The sequence below is a fragment of the Perca fluviatilis genome, chromosome 4 (assembly GCF_010015445.1).
Source record: "Perca fluviatilis chromosome 4, GENO_Pfluv_1.0, whole genome shotgun sequence".
Lineage (NCBI taxonomy): Eukaryota > Metazoa > Chordata > Actinopteri > Perciformes > Percidae > Perca > Perca fluviatilis.
Window position 1 is genome coordinate 27,011,170 of NC_053115.1, and position 26,564 is coordinate 27,037,733.

The window sequence follows — 26,564 nt, forward strand, 5'->3', positions numbered from 1 at the left end:
GTTTATCTTACCCCCCCCCCACCCCCCCCACCCCCTCTATCCCTTGTTGCTGCAACAGTGTGTGGGATTAATAAAGGATTTTGAATCTTGAATCTTGTTGTTTGTCATTTTAGTAGTAGCCTAAGCCTAGGCTACCACAGCACGCCGGAGGATGGAGCCAGCGTGCGCGTCTACAGAACGCTGCTGCTGCTGCTGCTGCTGCTGCTGAGCGTAAAAAGGGGCGTTTCGGAGCTTGGCAACGGCTCTCGTGGCGGTGCCAGGTGTGTTCAAACCTGTAGCCGACCAACGCTCGCAGAGATGTCGCTCAGCTCAGTCACCATGGGCTGGATCTCAACCGCCTAAACAAAAAAATAAAAAACGGTGATCGCCTGCCCACAGGTCTGAGAGGGATTTCTCGTTGACGCACACTGCATTTCAGCGACAGACACTCCACAATCTACCGCCGAGTGAGCGAAAACACTCTCTGTTTACAGTTGGTTCGGACTACTTTGACGTCGGGATTCGAGGCTCCTCCGGTGACGAAGCAAAAGCGCGGACATGGTTCCAGAGTAGCTGTGTGAGAGCACGAGACCTGAATTGGGTTCTTTTTTTTTCTTTTTTTTTTATATAAAACAATCTCGCCGCTATCAACTCTCCTGTTTTACGCACAAGGAGCGCTTGGATTTATTGCCACCCAGGCAAACCGTGTGCGCACACCGGAGCATTAACCCGCGCGGAATAACAAACCTCACAACCAGCCTTCCTAAATGTCGGGAAGATGAAATCCCCAGCAGCATGTCGGGAGAATAACTCAGGAGGGTTTATTATTAGGCCGCTTCACTTCGCGTCCGTTTAACAACAGCAAGACGAAGCGACTGTAACCAGTTCGATCGTTAGTTGTTTAAAAAAAAAAAAACTAAAAAAACAAACAAGGGAGTAACCATGTCCAGAACACTGAAGAAGAAGAAACACTGGTCCAGTAAAGTGGTGGAGTGCGCGGTGTCATGGGGGAGCCTGGGGGACTTTGGCTCCATGGTGGAAGTCCTGGGGGGAGCAGAGCTGGGACAGTTCCCCCACCTGGGCCAGATGAAGCTGGACGTGCTGGTGTGCCACGTCGGGAAGCTGCCCTACTACGGCGACGTTTTGCTGGAGGTGAACGGGACGCCCGTGAGTGGACTTACAAACCGTGACACCCTGGCTGTCATACGCCACTTTCGGGAGCCGATTCGCTTGAAGACGGTGAAACCAGGTGCGTGTCCCCCCCCCAATCCATCGCTGTGTCATCTGACCTATGTTTGTAATATGAACGTTTTGTTATAATGTGGCATCCACCAAACACAACAACCCACATGGTGATTATACACAGCCAGTAATGTAAAAACATTGGCACCTATTACTGCCAGTCTGTGATCATCTCAAGACAAACATCCTTAAAATAATATTCAAAAAGATTCCTTTCATTTCCACAGAGTCCCTCCTCATATAACTTGCAATATGATTATACGTCTCCCTGAGATAGGCCTATATGAATGTACACCTGTCAGCTAAAGTTGACTTTTGCAAAATCCACTACATCCCTGTACACTACATCCCAAAGGACATCCCAGACTTCTACTGTCCTTCAACACCTAACTGGTCGGTTCTCTCACTACTCTCTCAGGGAGATCGAATCGTGATAATGGTAATAATGGCATGTAGCCCAGTTGGGGTTTTCTAGGCTAAGTGCACATGCATAGAAATCAGGCCTAATTACATCTTTCATTATTCAGGCTACTCTGCTGCCCATTGGCCACAGAAGCCAGAGTTAGCTGTGTTGTACCCTGTCCTATCATTCCATATCCACCTCTCCAAGGATGCTGGCTGCAACATCCAAACACTGATAATGAGCTCTAATGGCTTGGTGATGATGCTGCTGCTGCTGCTGTACTGTACTGGTTCTGGCCCAGGCTGAGGTCCTCAGGTGAAGGGTTTCACTGGCTCTGGAGATACAGTTGTGGGTATGCCGGGAAGGGAAATGGCCCTTACTTTTCTTGTATGCTGGAGCTGGAATGTTGAAACCACAACTGAGACTGTTCACAAGGTTACATCATCATCATCATCAGCAGCAGCAGCAGCAGCAGCAGCAGCCGCAGCTGAGTCCCAGGATCTCAGGCCAGGATCCCTGAAGATCAGCTGTATGTGTGCACATGCCTACTTATGGTGTGTGTCTGTGGTCATGCGTGTGTAGTCCTTCCTAGGAGTTTTTTTTTTTTAATTAACATTTTATTGATATTTTTTTTTTTGAATCTTTTATAAGCAAACGAGAGAGAGAGAGAGAGAGACTCTCCCCAGAGCTCCTAACACCATGCTCGCTGCCCCACTAACCAAGGATGATTAATAAAGGGCATGGAGAAACGAGAGAGAGAGAGACAAAGAAACAGAGAGAGAGAGAGAGAGAGGCAGGCATAAAGAGAGATGGGGAGAAAATCGGCTCTGCCTTTAGCTCCAGGCTTTACTCCTACGCGAGGCTCTTTTTTCTCCTTAAAGCTCACAGGGAAGTAATAGATGGCAAAATTCCTCATCACCCGTTTCTTCACTGTCACTCTAACCTGTTTGGCCCATATTCAGTTTCAGTATATCTAATGTTACGCCCAGCGTGGATCGGCTCTTCAATCTTCTGTTTGCAAAACGGCCTCACAAATTCCCCCCTGGCATCAGTATACAGATGGGGTTGTTACATTGTATGATTCCATATTGTGCATGTGTGTATGTCTGCGCTGTGTTGTATACATTCCTGCCTGGTAGCCTCATGTTTAATTCACACTTCTTGCATAATTTGAGTTTGCCATTGGATTTTCTCCATGCTGATGGAGGATCAGCTGTCACCGGGAAGCCCGGGAATCTGCGATGACATGGCGGCGGCCCGGCAACGACGGACAGGCTATCTGGGTCTATACCAGATGTTCCCCCCACCTCGTACTCATCCCAAGATCCTCTTGTGCTCTGCTTGCCTTGCCCTCTGGAGCTGGTGTGCTTCCCGTGCTGCTCCTGCTCCTGCTGCTGACAGCTGGGGCGGAGCGAGGAGGGAAGCGATAGAAGAGTGTGTGCAGAGTTGCAAAAGCAGAAATGGGGATTTGAGGCCTGGATAGAGAGAGACAGGATGCAAGAGATGCAAGTCTCTATGGAGGCTATTATCTATCTCAGCCATTGATCGAAAAGAATGTAAGCTGAAAGAGTTGCACACAGCACTTCACTTACTTTTCTGCTGCTTCTGGCGCATCATATATTCTCTCGGGAGTGCCAAGAGGCTTCTCTCACATGCATACATCCTCACATCATACATACTGTTCACATTTCAAAAAAGTTCACACCCGGGCCTACACCAAGACTTCACAATATACCGTGAGGTGAATGTGCTCATTTCTTGGGTATCTTTGATTAAGCTGAGCGACGCCTCTATTAAAAGCTCTGTAGCTCTGTGCTTGCTACAGGAATCTATTTCTGCCACTACCCTCAGCTATGGATCGGAAAGATGCCTGATGAAAAGGTTCATGAATGGCATCCCAGAATTCTTATTCCACTGTTATTTTCTGCCGTGCCGCCTATATAGGCTATGTTTGCTAATCTTTTTGAAGATTGATCTTAGCTGGCTGAATGTATGAAAACCACGACAAGCCCTCTCTTTAAAATGAATGAAATGTAACGGCAGTCACCAGATTGCAGGTATGTTTAATTCAGATGGTAATTAATTGAAATACTCAAACACCTTCGGGGTGTGGGGATAACAGCATTTATTTATTGGAAGATGACAGTCATTTTATCTTCATTGATTTTAATGATTGATAATTGTTGGTTTGATAATGAGAACGCATTAAGTCTGCAGAATGGCATAATTCATCTGTTTCTTCAAGCTACTGAGTTTCAGAGGCAGGTTCTTAATTACCCTTTGAATTCTTAAGTCAAATTGCATAAGTGAGTTTGTGTAAAGCAGCAGCGGATTCTGCAAATAGATTTTGAGTTGCTTGCTTCCGCTAACACGTTATCATATTTTCTAATACCTGCTGATCATGCCAATAAAGAAGAATACAGAGTGACATGAGTGCTAAGCCCCCGTATCAAACGGCAATAGTGTGTGAGGGTTAATCGCGTTACTGCACCTCTCATATCCGGAAGTGCCTCTCAATAGAATCATCCTCTTGACAGGTGATGCTTTGTCACTGCGAAGAGATTTGTAGTCGGCTGCAGAAGAAAACGGGGAGTGAGAGTGGGAATACAGCAGCTCAGGGAGCCTGGTCAAATAACTAGAGACATCTGTTCTCGCCTTAAAAGATGTTTCTGACAATCAGCTGAATGGAACAGGAGAGCCGTCATGTACACCGCTCCTTTTGGCACGGAACTCATAACAAATTAATTTCAGGCTGAAAGATATTTTATTTTTTGTGTGTGTGAGTTTAAAGGGATTATGAGTGCGTGTGTTTTCTAATGCAGATTCAATAAGACGTTGGCTAGGTTTTGTTTTGCTAAGATCTGTTTAGGCTTGGGCGCTGATTGCTGCTGCTCTCCTATCGGATTATTGCCTGTTTGATGCATATGTAGCTACTTTTGCGCCTCTGTGATTTTAATTGCTGTAATAGTTGCCTCGTATGCATGTTACTGTATGTTTTTCTACGACTGTCTTGATAATGCTTTCTTGGCCAGGCATCCCCTTAGGGGAAAAAAAAAAAAAAACATTCTTAATCTCATTGGTGCCAACTAGCAAATTAAAGGCTGAATGAAGAAAGTGACACACAGATAAAATTATGTACACACAATAAACTGTGGGTGGTAGTGAACTCTCATGTGCCTCATTAATAATTTACAATGTAAAGATGAAACTTGGCTAACCTCTACTAGACACCTATATGAAATATAAGCACAGTATTGCATCAGGCACTCCTCTGCTGCTGTATTTATTGAAACGCCACAGCTACTGTATATGGAAGAACTTAAAAATACTGGTGTTTCAGCCCATTAACTGCATTAACATTACATTAATATGTGCACTCGCCTAAAAGGATTTTTAGGAACACCCTACTAATACCGTGTTTGACCCCCTTTCGCCTTCAGAACTGCCTTAATTCTTCATGGCATTTATTCAAGAAGGTGCTGGAAGCATTCTTTAGAAATGTTGGCCCATATTGAGAGGATAGCATCTTGCAGTTGATGGAGATTTGCGGGATGCAGATCCAGGGCACGAAGTTCCCGTTCCACTACATCCCAAAGATGTTCTATTGGGTTGAGATCTGGTGACTGGGGGGGTCATTTTAGTACAGTGAACTCCTTGTAATGTTCAAGAAACCAATTTGAAATGATTCAAGCTTTGTGACATGGTGCATTAACCTGCTGGAAGTAGCCATCAGAGGATGGGTACATGGTGGTCATAAAAGGATGGACGTGGTCAGAACAATGCTCAGGTAGGCTGTGGCATTTAAACGATGCCCAATTGGTACTAAGGGGCCTAAAGTGTGCCAAGAAAACATCCCCCACACCATAACACCACCACCACCACCAGCCTGCACAGTGGTAACAAGGCATGACAGATCCATGTTCTCATTCCGTTTACGTTAAATTCTGACTCTACCATCTCAATGTCTCCACAGAAATCGAGACTCATCAGACCAGGCAACATTTTTCCAGTCTTCAACTGTCCAATTTTGGTGAGCTCGTGCAAATTGTAGCCTCATTTTCCTATTTTTAGTGGAGATTTAGCCCATCCGCCTCAACGTTGTGCGTGTTGTGGCTTCACAAATGCTTTGCTGCATACCTCGGTTATAACGAGTTATTTGAGTCAAAGTTGATCTTCTATCAACTGGAATCAGTCGGCCCATTCTCCTCTGACCTCTAGCATTAACAAGGCATTTCACCCCCCAGGACTGCAGCATACTGGATGTTTTTCCTTTTTAAGACCATTTTTTTTGTAAACCCTAGAAATGGTTGTGCGTGAAAATCCCAGTAACTGAGCAGATTGGGAAATACTCAAACCAGCCCGTCTGGCACCAACAACCATGCCACACTCAAAGTTGCTTAGATCACCTTTCTTTCCCATTCTGACATTCAGTTTGGAGTTCAGGAGATTGTCTAGACCTGGACGACGCCTCTAAATGCATTGAAGCTGCTGCCATGTGATTGGTTGATTAGATAATTGCATTAACGAGAAATCTTACAGGTGTTCCTAATATGCTTTAGGTGAGTGTATTCTATATTACAGCTGACCATTTTCTAAAGCACGCTGTAGTGTAGATTGCTCAATGTGTTTTTTTTTTTTTTTTCCTACCTTCGAGGCCGGCACTGTTTTCATTTCACTACAATAATGAAAATCACCCAGCAGAAACCTTCATTTATGTAGATACCATGTGTGCTTGAATTGTTGTCATAGTTATCATTGTGTGGCAATAAATCATAGATTTTTCACTCACAACTGCACTGCTGCACAATGACGTAACGTAACATTGACGGAAATAAAAGCAGGCGTGATGTTCACTCTGATGGGTTAGTTAACTCGAGCAAGTTTTATGTTTCTGCAAGTTTTATACTAAAGGACGACCTGGAAACGAAAACAAATAAGGTCGGAAACTACTACTTAAAAGCTTGTGATGCTTAACTCCTACCAGTGTTTGAGATGGGAAGCACAGCAGCAGACACTTGATCACGAGCCCTCCTGTTTTGTTAACACCACCAGGCCACTGGCATGTAATGTCACAAAATCAGCCAGCGTGGGGGGTCTGTTAGTGCTGCACAGGGACACTTGAGCAAGACTGTCAAAACTGGAAATGCAAGACGGTTGCCATGGCACCAGAGTATGACAATTAGCACAAGTGTTGCTCTGTCGCTGAATATTCTCAGCTCTATAACCTCGCCTCATTAATGTCTTGCTAACTTGTATTGCTGTCTCTCTGCACGCTCCTCGCCCTTTTCACTTTGTATCAGAAAGATATAATGCTATGCTGGTGATTTTACATTTAGATCATCTATTGAATATCCTTATTCTTGTGATGACTGTGATGCATTTTGATTACATTTTTATCGTGCAGAAAAGTGTGAGGCCCTGGCTTAACCAAATACAATTTGAAATCTTTGTCATAATAGGCCTTCAAATGCCTTAAAAACATAAAAGTACTTTAATAAATTCTAATTGGTGGAAATGAGGATATGTCTATTTTTCCGTCCTTTTTCTTTTTTTCTTTGTAACCACTCCATGCTTTTTGTATCCGTTTGGCCTTTCGCTATATCATCCTACAAAGCACTTTGTTGATATACAGCTTGTTTGTCCTCTGTGACTCCCATCAAGCATCTCCCATATGTGCCTGAGGCAGCTGTCAGACTTGTAGTGAAGTGCTGCTGCCTTGCCACGCACGCAACACAACACGCACACACACACACACACACACACACACACACACACACACACACACACACACACACACACACACACACACACACACACACACACACACACACAGATCTAAAAGTACACTGTGTAAAATGTCCATCTGACACGTAACCTAAATTAAAACTGTTGTGAAACAGTTTTCAACATATTATGATTAGCCAAGTTGAAGGAGTCAATTTAATTTATTGAATTTCATGACATATGTTGATCTGTATCAGAAACAACCCTTAACTCTTGTTTTTTAGCAGAGTAAGATATCAAAACTCCATACCAGCATTAATTACTTGTTTTTGTTTTTTTTGCAGTGCAATACTGCACCAGTTTCCCATAACTCTAAAGCAGAGCACAGCTGCCAACATCCTGTAGTTGAGAGCCCACTCTCTCATGCCCCACAGTGTGTTTGTGGTTTTTTTGGGGGGGGGAGGCATAATATGACTACAAAACAAACGAGCGTGAAGTTGCTCCCAACCCTACTCCATGTCCTCAATAATTCATCTCAACTAGATACTCCACTAATGTGCATGTGTCTGTGTGTGCATGTGCGTGATAACTGGTGATATTAGAGTAAAGCGGTAGGCTACAGTGAAAAAGCATAGCATGACTCCCGCTCCCCAGCACACTCTTAATATTTCCACTTTAATCAAATTGGCGCTGCTCTTCTCGCACACTTCAGCAGCACCTGCAACGATCGCAATGTAAAGCATGCTTGGCGGTGAGGCGGTTTGGAGTTGGAACCCTACATTTTGAAACTGATTATGAGTGTGTTTCATGATGTTTGCCTTGTAGATGTGAAATGTATGTGCAGTTTTGCTTCATGGAATATCCGGCTTATATTCAGTGAAATAGAGGTGGGTCGAACAGCTGGCAAACCCTGATTTCTAGTTGATTTTAGCACATTTCAAAGAATCATCTTACGGGTTATGAATTGAATTTTCTAAAAAGCATTAACTTCTTTTTGTCATACACCATGTCTTCTATAATCACTTCAGTATGTCACTGCTGAATTCTGCTAACAAACAAGAAAAAAGGGTGGTAACACTGAGCATAAATGGGTTTATCTTCCATACCCTGTTTATATTCGCGGAACTGAATCATTTGTCCTAAGGCCACCTATGGAACAATGTTTTTTTCTTTTTAGCAAAAAAGAAAAATGAAATCAGCCAGGTTCTATAACAGTGTGAGAACTGGAAATTGCGAGGTGTCTGGTCATGGCATATTACGGTGCTCACATACCCAGGAAGCTGAGAGTGGTGCACACAGGTCATAGTGTGTGTCTGTGTGTGTCTGTGTGTGTCTGTGTGTGTCTGTGTGTGTCTGTGTGTCTGTGTGTGTGTGTGTGTGTGTGTGTGTGTGTGTGTGTGTGTGTGTGTGTGTGTGTGTGTGTGTGTGTGTAAACAACACAATCTCCAACTCTAATGGTAAACTCAAATCTAGGCTACATGGCCTATTATGGAAAGTTGAATCTTCATCATGGGAGAATATATTCTCTAATTGCATAGTTGTTTACAGTAGCATTGGCCAAATAGCATTTGGATGTTTACAGTATTTAGAATTTTCTCTGGGCTATTTTTATTTATTTTTTATCAGTGGGAGGTTCTGGGGGATTTCAGTTACTCTGTGCCTACAGTCACTGTATCAATTGAAGGCTGTGTTTCTGTTTTTAAATGCCTCATATTGTGATATAGTGACAAATTCTAATCCTGTCCCAGTAAATGTGTATATATTATGGGGTCATAAAATCATTAATTCTATTTTTAGTATATATATATATAGGGCTCTAGCAGTGGAGGCAAATTGGCAGTTGTTGCTGACTGAATAGAAGAGGAGTAATGGCTATAGAAACTGGTTAGTTTTGCTTTCACCTGCATCCTATTTGCCCTTATTACCCACTGTTCTTTCTGTCTGCTTTGTGGAGAGCTCTGCTTTTCTCTGCTCATATATGCCCATAACTATGGCTTTGAGATATCTGCCATAATTTCTTCCTGTGATAGAAATTTGTCATTCATCAATCTTTTCTAAATGTATTGTATATCTACAATAGGGTCATACATCCAAATACTAAGCATACAACCCCTGTAGCTAGTAGTATGATAAAAATGGATTTAGTCTTTATCACTTTATCCCCTGGAATCCACAGAAACTCCTAAATATGTAATCGGCAAAATACAGGAGCTCAAAAATCCCCAAAAGATGTTTATATGTGATGTTTATATCTTTTTAGCTACAATCTTTTTCTCCTACTCTTTTCCTGCTGTCTTATTTTAGAGTGCATCAGTCACATCATGTATCTGTGAATTTGGGGGAGGGGGGGGGTATTTTGTGGGTTGTCTTTTGGTTGAGCATTGTGTCTGTCATTGGAGCGGACGGCTGGTGAGGAGTCACTCCTCGGTCTGAGATCCTTGTTTATTTGACCAGAGGCATCGCAGCCATATGGCGGCTGACTGACCCGGCACTGTCATGAAGGACGTTCTCTTTATGCAACGATAATTGCTACACGCTACAGTCCCTTCCTGCCACAGTCCCCCCCACATTAGCTGCGTTCACATTCGGCCAGCGTGTCACTCCCCACGTTCTTATTATCCAGATGTGCATTATCCTCCAACTGGTGTTGATCACTGCGAAGCTAGGGGCTCAGGTCACCTCTAGACAGCTCACAGGTAATGGGCCTTGACATCTGAATTAGTCTGCTCTTTCAAAGGGTGATTAGCAAGCAGCTTAGGATTCTGGGGAGATGTTGATAGGCAGACATAAACAGGCAAGGGCGCTAGGCTGGTGTTGGGGGGGGGGGGTGTTAAGGGGGCTGCCTCTCTGTGGTTCATGATGGGAGGCTTGCCAGTAATACAGCTCATCATGAAGTGGTCACGGTGTGGTTTTGCTGATGACAACGGTTGGGATGGAGGGGGTTACCGGGGCCAGTGCGATTATGTGTGTGCAGTGGTGATTTCGCCACTTGAAGTATATCATTTTCATTAGCTGATATTGCAGTGCGAACAGTGAACCAAGGTGCTGCCCTCATAAACATCATGAATAGTAGAGCTTTCAAATTTTACACCGAAACCTTTTTCCCTGTCTCTGTTTCTTGCCTGTGTGGCTGGTCATTACGCTCATCCCTTCCGCAGCTCTTTTATTATTCCTTGGCTGTCTGATTCTCTGTGTGCTTGTGGCAGCAGGGGAATGGCTGGCTTTGTAGAATCTCAATTGCGGTGAGCTAGCGCCAAGCTTTCCATTCGCCGCTTGCTGCAGGCGTGTAACTGAATGCCAATGAGACATTAGGGTCGAGGCAGGATGGATCAGGCCAGGCTGTAGCAGAGGCTTTAGAACCCTTTACCAGGTGAGGGGTGCATATGTCTGCTCCCAGAGGCTGCACAGCAAGATGAGCTCTGTGTCTCTGGGTTATCTCAGCGCCTCTCTTGTGCTTCTTTGTCAAGGGGGAGATAATCTAAGTGCATTCTGTTCGACTTTGACTTTACGCCGCTTCCCATGTAACATCGTGCCCCAGAAAGTGAGGCTGTTAGATTCTGATTCAGTAATGACACAATGATAAATGACACTGAAGCAAGGGGCACGGTGTAGAGGCTTTGCTAGAGGTATTCTAGATGACCATCTCTTCTCTTCTCTTCTCTTCTCTTCTCTTCTCTTCTCTTCTCTTCTCTTCTCTGTAATTTACACTTTCCTATTTGGGTTAGGCTGGGTGATAGAATATGATGATATTTTCTTAATTTCAAGTGTATAACAGCATTTAATGATATTTGCCTTTTTCTTTTAAAAATGCACGCATGTGATGTTTTATTTAAGCCTTCCTTGTAATAACACTGTTTGATACTGCAGCTTTTATTAAAATATAATTTCCTCATTTGGTCATCGCCACAAATTATCTGTTATTGCCTGCATATGTATAATTTTATGATGAAAGATGGTATTATAAACCTAATAACTTTTATATTTCATATCATATATTGCCTAGCCCTCTTGTTGCTTGGTTTCCTGTTGCAGTGCAGGAAATGGTATCCCATTGCCAGACCCATTGCCAGACCTATCTCCACAGCACTGTTGAGTAAGGTCTGGCTGCACCACACTTACTGTACATTCTGGGATAGGTGAAAAAAAAACACTCTGGCTTGTTTGCATTTCTTTAAACCATTCACAATCGTCTTGGGTGGCGCTAAGCACCGGACGCAACAACGGTAGCTCTGCAAAATAGTTCCGGGAAAGAACTTGTTTTGGTGGAACATTTGCACCCTGCAAAAGAAAATTCCACATACAATATTAAATGAAGTTAACTGTTCACACAGTACAGTAATGTGAGCTATTTAAATTATCTGGATACATGGTTAAATAAATAAATAAATGGTTTTGGATGCTTTTATATAGGCCTTAGTGGTCCCCTAATACTGTATCTGAAGTCTCTTTCCTGAAATTCAGCCTTGGTGAAGAATTACAGCCACTAGAGCTTTCCTTAGGACGTGCCATGTGCCATGTAGCTTTAAATGCTATTGAGGAGGAGAGAGGTGGGGGACAAGGTGGAGGGTGGGGGTGTGGTCTTGACCAACTGCCACTTTGCTCGTTTGAAAGCCATGATGTCTCTCTCTCATGGGTGGGCCAAATTCTCTGGGCGGGCAAAGCAGAGAAAGGGGAGGTAACCTTGCTCCTTGGTTCCAGATCGGCCCATCTCAGCTTTCTTTCTCAAAGGCAGAGCAGGATACCCGGGGCTCGGTTTACACCTATCGCCATTTCTAGCCACTGGGTGACCATAGGCAGGCTGGGGGAACACATATTAATGTTAAAAAACCTCATGAAGTGACATTTTCATGCCATGGGACCTTTTAAAGGTAATTTGCTCTTACCAGTGTATCGCCATGTGTATTTTGTCCACAGTAATCACACCAATCTGTCCCAAAATGTCCTAGTTAGATAGTAAATGCCATACACATATTCTTTGTCCACACTTTTTTTCAAAACTTGCCATTTTCAGCGTGTAGTTTGCTAGCTTTGAGTTAGTTCTTGTTCCCCAAAGAGAACAGAGTTTGAGACCGGCAACACAAAGAGAGCGGAAGGTGAGGGACTTCAGATGTCAGGCCATTATCCTGGAAATGTACTTCCGTTATTTCAGTTTTTTTTTTTTTTTTTTTTTGTGTGTGTGTGTGTGTGTGTGTGTGTGTGTGTGTGTGTGTGTGTGTGTGTGTGTGTGTGTGTGTGTGTGTGTGTGTGTGTGTGTGTGTGTGTGTGTGTGTGTGTGTGTGTGTGTGATCACATCTTGAACATGATGTCTCCTTAATTATGAAGTGTTGTGCTTGTGTTGTCTGACACAGACAACACAAGCTGTTCACGACAACACAGGACCTAGTAGTGTACTAATAGAGAGCTGTAATGCTAACTCTCTTACACACACACACACACATTAATCTTTCTCTTTCACAGCATGCACATAGTTCTCCACATGACGCAGATGTTGCTAACAGTGGGATGGCGTGATGGGTGGATGCAGGAGCCCCAGTCACCCAGTCATTGCCTAATCTGATTACAGACGGCTCCACACAGTCATCCTGACCGATGAAGGGAGGGCATCAGGGAACGGACAGATGGACGAGCTATGGTTGTTAACAGCTGTGGTTAACTCTGTTGTGTAATATACAGTTGTGCTGGCATTCCGCTGCATTGTATTGTAACGGTACTATCACCAGGGCTGGTGTTAACGGGTTTGAAGCCTTTGTGACATAGAATCTATCCTAGCCATCTATCTGTCTGGGTTGTATAACAATTATGTTATCAAGTCCTAAAGTTGACAGTAGTTGTCGTCTATCATCAAACCACATTTCCCATAACTCACCCATGCAGTAGGGTTTGGCAATGGTCTGTATTTTCAGTGTGAGATTTGCAATAGCCGATGATCCATAATGTTAACTTTCCTCATAGTACAGAGAGTGAAGCAGTGTGTTTGTATGAGTGGCTCATGCTGATTAACATCACATCCATTATGTTTCTTTGCCCCTGTGGCCACCAAAATATGACTTCCCTGCAGTTTGTAAGAGTGGCTCACTGTCAGATTTGTAAAAACTAGTCGATTACCACAAAAGATTGATTGATTTATATTGAAGATTGTTAAACAGTAAATTTTCCCCTGCCCCACAACTAATATAAGTCCAAAAGGGACACACTGTACTAGCTGGAACATGTATGCCAAGCAGCCTTTACAATAAAACAGACCATATTTAAGCTAACAATGTTCTGCCTACTCTGATCTGCTCACTTGCTAACTCTGCTGTAATACTGCAACACCGGCTACTGCTGCTGCTCATGTAGCATTTCACAACGAGCAAACTCACTTGCCAATAGTCCGATCATGTCTTCGGGATGGCTTTTTTGAGGCAAATAAACATGTTTGGGCCTCAAACACTGAAATCTGGAAGCAGGAGTCTCCTGTCCTGGTGTTGACAGCTCGGAACCACAGTGTCTCTTCCCAAAGGGTTCATTCCCTTGAGAGTGCAGATGCCGGGAATTACTGCTTCACTTTATCAAATTAAAAATATTCGCTGCACGTGCTAATATACATGTTGTGAGTTGATGTCTTGGATTTGTTCCATCAGTGTTTGTGTGCTTGGCAACACCAGTTAGCTAACATTACGAGGTTGGTAGCAGGTTGTTTTATTGCTCTCTCACAGATCTTGTGGGCCATGTCATTGCTGTCTGCTAATTACTGATCTTATACTGATGCTAGCAATATTAATTATAAATTATTTTCTTGTGGTGGATTAGCTTATTTCTTTTGTTATGTGCCATTGTGACATGTGGCACATGCTATTAAAGGTCCCATATTGTAAAAGTAAGATTTCCATATCTTTTGATTATAAAGCAGGTTGAGGTGCTATATAAATACTATGAAAGTATCAGAAACGATGCCTTTAAATGAGCAGGACTTCTGTTCGGTTCTGATGTCAAACTATACTATATATAGGTAGAAAGTGCCGTTACAGTGCCAGTTACAGTCATTCCGCGGCCGCATAGCAGTGCAGAGACGCCGAGAGTATAGATGTGGAAGACCCGGAAACAGCATAACGTGCAAACTGTGGGTGGAGAGAGAGTTACAGATGTGGCAGAACTTCGTTAAAAGCAAACCATCTCTAATACAAATCTTCATTCGATGCGACAGTCCTGAGCATGTTCTCTGGGGATCATGAAGGCGTTCTTTCTGTGTTTAAGCTTTAAAGACCGTCAGCAACAATGAATCCTGGGACTCAAACTATCTTGAGCTCCACATTTCTGACTAATTCAGACTCATAAATATGAAGGAAGCTTTCCCAAAGTGGCCTTTATAAATAATGATATAGCAGTGACTAAGTCCAGAGGAGCAGACCGGCCTCAGCATGCAAGGTACAATGATGAGTCAGGTTTTTAAAAATGTTTTTTTTTTTTTTTTTTTTTTTAAAGCCCCAAGATAAACAGCAGCTGACATCTACAGGATCTGAGCTGATGCAAACAAATTCCCATAATCCATTAAAACAGGTTTGAAAAAAGAACAGCAGTATGTATTTGTTCCTAGACGCAACATAAAAGCAAGCAACAAAAGTTTGTTTCTCAGGTAAAACCCTTAAAATAAGCCTTTGAAAAGTTTTCAAAGTGTAGATTAAAAGAGAGACGTCGACATCAACCAGCAGTCGTCAATTAAACTCCAGTTTGACACCTGACTGCTGCTGCTTACATTACGGGAGAGCTTTGAAGGTTTGTTTCTGTTTTGATTCATCCGCGTTTCAAATAAACTTGAGGTTGCTGCAATTCTACTAAAATATCAAATGGCTGTTGCGTGTATATGCATTCAGCGAGGGTGCAGACAATACATGTCAGTGTTACTAAATTTAAAAACGTGTCCGTGTGCTCATACTTAAGCAGGTGTTGCTGACAAGCTTTTATCCTATCTGAGCTGCCAAAGCGGCCAATAAAATTCAACAATCGAACACTCTCTCCGTCAGCTTTGCTTCCATTGTTTAAGCACTGGCTGTCCTCTGCTCGGTTGCACTTTAGTCTGTGTCTGCAATTTCATTCACATAGCCAGTGGTGCGTTCACAAATTGTGGTTTTACCTCTGAAATTTTGATACAGATCCGTCGACTCCGTCTGTTTCCTTTCTTTTGTCCGACCCCGTGCCGTCTGTACAAGTCGAGGCCTGTTGTGTTGCAGAAGAATTTAGTCGGGAGTTCAGTTGTTTCACATAACTACGTATTCCTTTGGAGATCTGAACTCACTTTAAAGCCAAAAAAGAACCTTTTTTATAAATTGATATTGATATGCAGTATCAGGTGCCTGAAAGTAAAAAAAAAAATAATAATAATCAACTGCTCTTTTCTTGATCAATTAATCTGTGGATAATTTTATTAATTCGGTCTATATAACGTCAAAAAAAGTACAAAAAGCCCCTTAACAATTTCCTAAAATCCAAGTTGATATCTTCATATTGATTGTATTATCCAACCAACAGTCCAAAACCTAAAGGTATTCACTTTACTATCATTGAAGACTGAGAAAACTAGAAAATCTTCACATTTGAGAAGCTGGAGTGCATACATTTTTGGCATTTTTGCTTAAAAACAATGATTGATATATAAATACATTTGTAATTTTATTGAAGTCTGCAGATATGCAACACATTATTATAAAAGATCTATTAAAATACATGAAATCTTGACATTTTTATGCTTTTCTTGTAAAAGCTGAACTTTTTGAAACCGGAGTATACCAATTCAACAGATTTGTTAGTCTTCAGCAGGGGTTGGGGCTGTGTTTTGGCGCTTCGGGCCAGATGATGCAGTGTGGCATCATGATCTCTCCTCTGATTCATTACAGACTCAGCCAGTTTGTGTTTTGACATGGCTGACTCTGACCTCGAGCCCCAGTCTGTCTGGATGGCTGTTTTTATACCTGGCTGAGCAGCCCTGCCATTGGCATTCTCCCACACATGAACATAATCAAATCCAAAAAGACACACTCGCATGTGCACACTTACACAACGCTGTTGGGTTGGATGAGGTGAAGGTGGAAGTCAGTAAAAGGCGGTCCAGCTGTCTATCAAGCTGAGGTTTATTTCCAAGTAATAGGATGATAGGTGTTCCTACTTTGAAATTAGCATCAAAGTCTGACATAAGCAATATTCATTTTGTTATGGCGAATGTGATTGTGGCTGTCTGCGGGTTGACATTTGAACAGTTAATAACATGGAAAAGGCTAACTCTGGGAAGACTAATGAAGGCCAGGAGAGACGGTGCTTCTAATTTAAAATATGGAAAGAAAAAGATGATGAAAATGAATTTTTTTTTGCTGCCTTCAGTAGTGTGGAATGGATGCTCATACCCATCATTTTCTTGTTTGGTGCTGTCATTTTAAACAATGCATAGAATCATTTATCAGGGTTACATTTTTGCACCTTATTAAATTAAGGGAAATCTTGCGTGATAGTGAATCACAAATTAGGGACTCCCCTCTCTATTGTATTTTACACTTCATGTGATATCCAATTAATAAAAAGGAATTAGTTAAAAAAACTCATATTGTTTGCCTGCTCATTACCACACAGCAGCAGCAGCCTTGCTTGAGGAGTCCCGCTGTCTATTGTCTGACAGTGTTCTCATAAATTTTCCTAAAATTACACCATTGTTGTCTGTGTTTCTGCAGACAAAATTAATTTAAAATCTCAAGCTCACTTAAATGCAGTTTGTATGCTGAATGTGTCAGGAGATGCAAATGTCCACTACACGACTGAGCAAATCTGTGAATTTGCGAGGGAGGAGGGAAATTGCATTTTTATATTGATAAAAATCCAATTTGTGGTTCAGTATCGCATATAGATGTATTTTTTATTTTTCTGAGTTAGATGCCCTGGGAAGACCTTTGCCATTTGATTTTTTTGATTGTATTAACAGGAAAAGAATGCCATATTAAAAGAAGATGCATCCCAAGAAAATAGTCAGTTTGGCAAGCTCTGTCACACAATGTCCCAGACTTACTGCCATGTACCAATTTTGTTACTCAAACAAAATTTGATGTGTGAATAGACTGGATTTCTGTGGCGTTGAGGGGGGGGGAACGACACAACATAGATGAATATATCCACTTATCCATCCACCTGTCCATTCACCCATCCAGCCAGACTCGGGTTTCCCTGACAGGGATGTTGCTCACTGTGACAGGCTTATTGACAGGCCAGAGAGGAGCTCGGGATTATGGGACTAGAGGACGACACAAGTGCTTGTCAGGCTGATGTGGAGAAGGCTTACACGCTGTCAACAGGCTGAACACACCTGTGTGGCATGCATGGAATGCACGTAGCTGCACCGCGACAGAGATTTAAAACTTTTTGATGAAAACCAGTCAAACCAGTTGAACCTTTGGACATGCACGGTTGCGGCTAGCTTTTTATTTATCTGTCTCACTCAGGACAAGGATAGATGTTTGCGAGTTGGTTTAATTGTGTTGCTGACCTTTTTAAAAGGGAAAGAAAAAAAGCTATTAAATTAATTCCTTTCATGCTCTAGCTGGTAAGCCACTGCGGGGAAAAAATCTCCTCTGTACATAAAGTATCTGTTGTATATTTATCTACGAATTACGTTTGTCAGTGCTGCTTTAAATGGCAACAAAAGTGGCTCATTCTTCAATAAGGGAGTGCTTTTTTAATTCACGACGAGACAGCTACTTCTATATTTATAATTTTTTTGCAGTGTAAATTGTAGCAGTTGAGTTTCAAAAGTTGTACAGTACCTTCAGACCATTTCACAGTTTTAGACAAAAGCATTATAGAAGTGACATGCTTTTTTCTTTTGCAGTTCTAGGATTTTAAGGAGGACAAGAAGGAATAAAGTATGGAGCAATGGCCTCCTCTGTCACATTGAAAGAGTCCTTCAAGTGAAACTCAAAATAAATTTCACCATATTTTCGTTTATCGTTTCTAACAAAATTTTGTAAAACCACTTAGTGGTTTGGTTTTGGTTATTCCTTTAATTTGTTCTGCAATATATGGCTTTATAGTTGACAAGGAGGTATCTGTTAACTTCTCCCCAATTGTCTTCCACTTGTAGCTACTCTCTAACTGATCCTTCTCTTTTCTATTTCTTGCTGCAATATTTGCTGATAGCTAATCTGAGGCAGGAACAGGAACCCAAGCTGTATTGCAATTCTACTACTTTTGCTGAAATGTTTTTTTCTATCACGAAGTGCGATTTATGCATTCTTTGGAAAGTATCTTGTCAAACAAACCTTATAAAGTCTGACATTTTATGCATGTTGTTGACCAGAACATTAATGAGTGATCACGTTACTTTTTATCTCCCCTTCCCGGACATGAGCTCCAACCTGACACTGCATATGACTTGAAACATTGAGGACAAAGTTAGCACCGGGTTATTTGTCAATTCTAATGTTGCTATATGCGAGGGCACTTCTGTACACATCTGTACTCAAGCGCCCGCAGCTGACAGAAACATCGGCTGATGTCCTTGTCTTTCTGTGATGTCACAGGATTCATGTCTTAATTAATGTCACTAATTTGTGTTCTTGTTCTTGAGGAAACACCTTTTATTATTTTTTTTTTTTAAATGGGCAAGACAGAGAAGCAGTTGTGTGTATTATTTAGATTTGTTTGTGGGTCAATTAGTTGAATTCCACAACGTGTCTGAACCAAAGGTGTGGAGAGGAACAAGCTGCCTCTGGAAGGCCCTGCCTGTCTTTGTGCACATAATAGGTTGAATCATCATGTATTGTAAAGCCAGTGATTATGCGTTGGTATTCAGATCCACCCAGCCACACCAGTGATGTTCCCTCAGCTTCATATTTGAACTGCACCCAACAGGGTTAAATCCCTCCTGAATCATCTTCCGCCTAAACATAAACATGCTAAAACCTTCCCAACAACATAGTATCCAAAAACAATATTTATATATATATATATTTAATTTTTTTTTGGGGGGCATTCAGCATTCAACATTCAGCAGGATGTTAATATGTAAAGCTAATTCTACAGTCATATTGTGGTATGGGATTTCACACTGTGAGGCTTTCAGTGTATGTCTGAAAAGCAATTGTAGCTGTGATAGAGCTGGATTTCATTTTCCAGCAGCAGCCAATGCCCTCTTATCGCTCCTTTCACTTTGACGCTTATTATAATAGCTTTACACAGACATGGGAAGAATCCCAGCAGCCTATTACCTCTACCTGCATTCAGTTTACGTCAGCTCTGCCTGAAACGATAACCCCACCCTACCCCCCCCATTGCAATACTTTTTTATTTTTTTAAACCTTATGTTTTATCAGATGAAAGAGGAAAAAATAAGAAATGAAACATCTAAAAAGCAGGAAGGAGTGTACATACACACATGTATAATTTATTGTTAGAATAACCTTTATTCTGATATCTTAGACCAAAAATAGTAACGGCATTTTCCAATATTTCCAATATATTCCAAAACCTTGGAGAGATTACAGTATGAGACAATGAACACCTGGGCACAAACAAGTTAAAGGATCTGTCGTGGGAAGAGCCCACGGGCAAGGGGGAAGTTTTTGATATTTTCATATTAACCATAACTACTGTATAAAATGAGGTCATTGGTTGAAAACTGCACATCAACTTTAGTATTCTGTTAATGCTGGAGATGAGAGACAGAGGAAGGTTTTCCAAACCTGCAGCATGCTACAACATGCTATAACGAAAAATAAGTCAATTAAAAGAGAGGCTGTTCTTTAGGAGACTTCAAACCGCATCATCCCCTGGTAATCCATCCTTTACCTAAATGGGAATCTAGATTAGGGCTGCTCAATATATACTGTTTTTTTTATCGTCTTCGCAATATCAAGTTGTGCAACATACACATCGCGAAATGCTGCAACATATCGCGATGGACACTTAGAGATTTTTTGGGTTAGTTGTAAGAAAACATCAATAGAAAACTGAACATTAAATTCTAACTGTCATTCTTTTTTTTGTGTGTGCTGCCTTTCATATTTCATTCATTGTTAACTTTGTTCAATAAAAGAATGTTAGAAATGATATCCTTTCATTTGCTTTAAATTCAACAAGCAATTTGTTGTATTTCAGCAGAATACTAAAAGCAGCAGAATGGGGTACACTTTAATATCTGTTTATTTATCGCAAGAAATATCGTTATCACGATATTCAACCACGATATCACATATTGCATATTTTCCTTATATCGTGCAGCCCTAATCTAGATATAATTCATTATCAGAAGACTCGTTATCACGATTTAATAGAAAATGTTGCATGGCCAATGGAATCATCTGAAAGCTGTTGCCAGGTCAAAGATATTTTGGTAATGTGGCCTTGTCAACTGCTCTCACATCAGATCTCCTTATTTTAGAAAACTTTGTTTATGACCCTTGACAGTTGCATCAGCAACACATTTAGAAACAAAGCAGAAGCACAGAAGAAAGGGGGTGAAAAGGTAAAGTCCAGGCTCAAGTTTCCATGGTAACAACAGCATTGAAGCTTTCTCTGTGAAACCAAAAAAGTGAACCGGTCTTACTGACATAAATAAGTATAAATAATAATATAAATCAGACTTCATGCAGGCATCAGACTGAGATGGGTAGCTGCTGTTGAGACAGCTGACCCCCGGCTACCTCCTGACTTCCTTACGCATCAGCTTGCATGCAGGAGCTCCTCCCCTTCGTCCTGGCGTTTAAGACTGAGCATTTCTATTATTGGGCTCTCCTGCATTCATCTGTCAGTGGATGCTCCGTGATACGTGGTGGCAGGCCGCAGAGGCACTGAAGCATTTCCGCTCCAAGTGCCCTCTTTCCTCATTTCACCTCTTCTTCTCTTTTCTCTGCCATCATCCTTTTTTATTTGGCTCTGTTCATCACTTTTGCCCATCTGGCCCTTCCACAGACAAGTGCATGAAGACACACATACTGGACACAAATGTATTGTACACACACACACACACACACACACACACACACACACACACACACACACACACACACACACACTTGCATTGCCACGGGAAGCTGTTCTAAGGTATGTGTCTGTGTCGAACCATTTGCCCTGGAGTCACTCAAGCATCGCCTGTAAAAAGGAAAACAGTATTTCTTTTTTTACTCGGAGCTCTTAATGCATGCTTACATAGATGGAATTGAGAGCTGTGTGTGTTTGTGTGTGTTTGTGTGTGTGTGTAGGTGGGTGAATGAACATGCCCACATGTGTCCCGGGAGCTGACCGAAAGAGAGGGTAGAGATAAATAGTCCATTGTCTGCTGCAGAGCCGGACGGGAGTGCACTGCTCTTGTAGAAAGCAGAGGTGTATAACTGGATGTGCCTGCCCTACTGTTGATTTAGCGGAAGGCTATGAGCCACCTCTGGCTAGTTTCTGCTCCTCTCTGAGCCTGTATTTCCAGATCAAGGCGTGTCATTTCCCAGAACATGTAGTCACCCATGTGTTGGATTTGTGTACTTAGTAGCAGTGGTGGACGAAGTATTCAGACCCTTTACTTAAGTAAAAGTAGAAATACCACAGTGTAAACTACTCAGTGACTAATAAAAGTAACTATCTATCTATCTATCTATCTATCTATCTATCTATCTATCTATCTATCTATCTATCTATCTATCTATCTATCTATCTATCTATCTATCTCTCTCTCTCTCTCTCTCTCTATAAAAAAAATATATATATATATATATATATATATATATATATATATATATATATATATATATATATATATATATATATATATAAATAAATATATAAATAAATAAATAAATAATCTTTTTGGTCTATAAAATGTCAGACTTGACTGAAGAATACCCATCCCTAAATCTCAAAGCGCAAGATGTCTTAAAACAGTCCAAAAGCCAAAGTTATTTAGTTTACTATCATTAAAGGGGAAGAAAACCTGGTAATATTCTTATTGAAAAGGCTAGAACCAATAACAGTATTTGAAAATGAATCGATTATCCGAATAGGCTTCTGTCAATCAACCAGCTGAATAATCAACTAATCATTTCATCTTCTAATTACTACAGATACATTAAGGTGTAATTAGCATTTTAATTAGCATTTTAGTGTTTTCTTACGGATATTTTAACTTGTTGTGTAAAGCATCTTTAAGTATCTTGAAAAATCACTATTTAAAAAAAAATGCATTATTATTTTTAATATTTTAAAGGCTATTCGTATGTTTTGTACGTTAAATCTTAATCTGCAAAGTAATTACAGGTGTCAAATTTACTGGAGTGAAAAATGTAGAAATGTTCCTTCTGAAATGTGTGGGGAGTTACGCCTATTTTCAAAATTCACAGTCCACAAATATTAGTAAATATTAACCATTCTATCCCAAATCTAAAAACTAGAATGGTAAAAGTCAATTGGTTGATAGACAATGAATTGGGAAAGATGTTATAGATGATACTGAGTAACAAAACAAATGCAATAATTATAAATAAGTGTCCCTCTGTTGCTCTTCAGTTTGGAGAGTAGTTTAGTTTACAAAGGTTGAAAGAATCTGAGGCACTCTTGAGGGTAATGTTTTAAAAGCCTTTAATATCTTCTTGGCTATAAAGTCATTAAAACATGCCTACATGTTTTGCGTAGGCAGTACTAATTATGTTGCAGTTACATGATAACCACATATGTATCTACCATACCTTTTGATTATTGATTGGACTTTCCTAGGCCATGGAAATGACCTGCTGTTTTGAATGTTATCACTCCATTAAATGGGCGTTATCAGTGGTTAACAGCCTCAAATATATGGCTTACAAGGGGCCTGCTATACCCACTAATAGGTTCAGAAGGCCGTTATCAAATTGATATTAGATTCATATTCATATAGGATCATAACGGTCGCCGTTAGTGTGGCCTGGACCCATTTGCGTCACTTTTTAATGCTCTGGGAGTTCCTATTGTGAATTCAATTGTTACTGCATTAGGTTTAGTAAAAGATCATGGTTTGAGTTATAACACTTATGTTCGTGCATTAGTTAAAGGTGCCGTAGAGCCCAAAACGGTCTCCAAAGCCCCTCCCCCCATAAGGGAGAATGAATGCGTGTGCATGAGCAGTGATTGACTCGCAGTTAAACACCCCCCCTGGCCCCGATTGGTGCATCTGAACAGGGAGCTGTGGATTTTTGCAAATCACACTACAGGCTGTAGGTGGTGCCAGAGGCATGACCTGCTTCATGTAGTTCTACTGGAACATAGGGTCAGTTTCAGCAAATATGACAGAAAGTTAGTTTTATAGGTGTTACCTACTGCACCTTTTTAAAAATGTAATGTAATGACAACATAACGTTGATATTTGGTGGTTTCACACAGGACACGAACACCGGGCTCACGGGTGAAAGTCCTGTGTTTGTTTGACCCGTTTTCCACCCCAACCTTCCTCCTCACGCTGAGTTTTGCTCTTTATACTCATATAATATGAAAATATAATATATACTTCATCGTACAGCGCTGCGGTCAAGCAGTTGCTTTGAGCGTCTAATATTGACGTGGATGGGTGATCCAGTTTACCAACGTATGATAGCGGCTTACTGAGCCAATTAGGAGATAGAGTAGGCCGAGCCATACCGTCTCATGTCAGTGGTACTGAAAACAACTGATAACATAAATAATATATTGGAATTCTTAATTTAGGTGGTGTTTCCCTTTTAAGTAAAGTGAAGTAAAGTACCTTTAAAGTTGTACTTAAGTACAGTACTTGAGTAAATGCATTTAGATACTTTCTACTAGTCTTTACCAGGACCAAATGCCCTCACAGTAGTCAAGAAAGTACATTTCAGATCAGAAATAGAATCAGATTATGATCACTGCTGAGTGAATATAGTCAATGAATATAGTCAATTATGTAATGTTGTGCGCATGTATGCATATTTAGATGTGTGAATGTTGCCGCTGGCAGAGTGAGATCTACCATCTGAAAGCTTTCCGTGTTCCCTTGATGGATGACCGAGATGGAGAGATGACTCCACCATGTACATGTTCAGGTCAGGAGTCAGGGGTAGCGCTGCGTTTCTCTGAGCTTATACAGCTCAGTTCAGGACCCACATTAAGTAACAAGACCTGAAATATTATTTGAAAATATATGTAGCAATTTATTTTTAGACTACTTTGTTGCTGCATTTAAGGTTTCGCATTATGATGCAAACAAATGTACTCCAGGAAATGTAGAAAATTCTAAAGTGCATTTTCACTGTGCCATAGCAGAAAATGATCCATACAAAATTATGGATTGGAGTTTGACAGCATGTTATCAAATCTGTATCCAGTATCAAATCCAATCATCTATATCATTTTAAAATCTTTTATCAGTTCTTTTCAGATTAAGCTGTTAAAAGTTTAAAATGGCAAGTTATAAATCATTTTAAAAACTCAGATTGGCATTCAAAGAACTTCAAAAGAAGAGAGAGGACATAAAAGATTTGATAAGAGATTTGTTAGATTGTTTAGAGCTTAATGAATCCGGGAATATTACCAACTTGGAACTGGATCCAAAATTGAACTATTTGAAGGTAACCCTGGAGATATGATGTCCAACACTAACAGTGAGATGCTGATATTTCTTTGCAAAATTTCCCAACTTGGAGGAAGATAGAAGTCTTATAAAAGAAGATTATATGATATTGTTTTTTATTTTAATGTTACCTGTCTTTATTTATACAGTTGAGTAGACTAATAAACTGCATCCTTCTTGTATTCCAAACAAATCTGCTAAGAAACATTTTAAATAAATTATAACCCATTTTTGATGCATACATCATAGAATGCTATCTCACATGTCAGGCTCAGCTTCTTCTTTTTTTTCAGTGAATATATTCTCACAAAGTTTGTTAGTTATCAGATATATCCTTCAGTGATGAAAAATCTCATTTCCATCTGCTCTGTCAGGCTGCTAAGATCCTGCTGTAGATTTCACGTCACGTACAATCAGCATGCTTTGAGCCACCGGCTCACATTCAGTCTTTGAAGTAGTCTGCTTTTCCCTTCCCCGGTCCCGTCTTCCAAGCCAATACTTTACCTCCCTCAAAGCTGTGTTCCCATCACTTCCTGCTTATAACTGGGGCATGGCTGCAATTGTTGTGCAGCATTTTATTCTGAATAATGCTAAGTTTTGTAATAAATGCATACATCAGATGTTCCTCCTATGTGTGCAGTTTTGAATCTTTCCATGATGTCTGTGTGTGCATGCCAGAGGTGTCAAAAGTATTCACATTCATTACTCAAGTAGAAGTATAGATACTATGGTTTGAAAAGACTTGTGTAGAAGTTGAAGTATCAACTTAAGCTTTTCACTCAAGTAAAAGTGTAAAAGTACTAGTTTCAAAACTACTTAAAGTATAAAAGTAAAAGTAATGAAAAAGGTAAAGGAAAAAAAAAAGCCATTAAGGACAAAAGCTAGGCTGCCGCACAGGGGCTTATAGTGCACTACCCCACCTCCACAAAAAAAGGAGCACCTTATTCCATTGTATTTGTCTGTTCTGTATGTTCAAAAATATAACAATAAAAAGTTGATCTAAAAAAAAAATAAATAAAAAAGGAGCACAAGGCGACCTTAAAGAACGGCTTGTGTATTGCTAAGGCCACAGGGTCAAAATTAAATGATTTATTAACAATAACTTATAACAATAACTTGAACTGAGTCTGTGTTTTTTAGACAACGGCAGCTACAGTCTGGTGTTACAATCCTCTCCAGTGAAATACAGACACACTTTTACACCGTTTAGCTGTCAGCATTTTAACCGTGTGTAATCTAGCTGCTAGCTAACGGTAGGCTAACGTTACCTGCTGTTGAGTGTAGCGTTAACTAACGTCCCGTGTGGCGATGTTTCAGTTCCCTCTAACGTCTGTTTTCGGAGCATCAGAGAGAAGCGCAGGCATTTAAGTGGCACCTAAATAAGGCACCGAAATCCGCGTTGCTATTCGGTCTGGTAGCTAACGGTCATTAAGACACCGGGTCTGTGCAGGTGCGATGGATCGCGTACAAACCAATAGGGTGTGGGAATGGTATATGTTTATACTTCTCATCCAACCACAATCAAATTCACTCTCTCCGGATGGCGCGATTTATCTGGATAGTTTTTTTTTTTTGTGTGTTTTTGAACGATGACAAGCCGGAATGAAAACAAGCCAAACTGAAATATGAGTAACAAGACTATTTTTAAAATGTAAGGAGTAG

At 40.9% G+C, this 26,564-nt stretch overlaps 1 protein-coding gene across 2 annotated transcripts in view; it reads left to right on the forward strand.

Moving 5' to 3' along the window:
- Nucleotides 1-228: 228 nt before the first annotated feature.
- LOC120556972 (membrane-associated guanylate kinase, WW and PDZ domain-containing protein 3) overlaps nucleotides 229-26,564 on the forward strand; it is a 141,749-nt gene continuing 115,413 nt past the window's right edge. The window contains exon 1 of one of the 2 annotated variants that reach the window (XM_039796911.1): nucleotides 229-1,228. In XM_039796911.1, the coding sequence (XP_039652845.1) occupies nucleotides 922-1,228 (307 nt within the window). In that variant the 5' untranslated portion in view covers nucleotides 229-921. The remainder of the gene's footprint in view (nucleotides 1,229-26,564) is intronic. The other variant, XM_039796910.1, reaches the window with a different exon arrangement.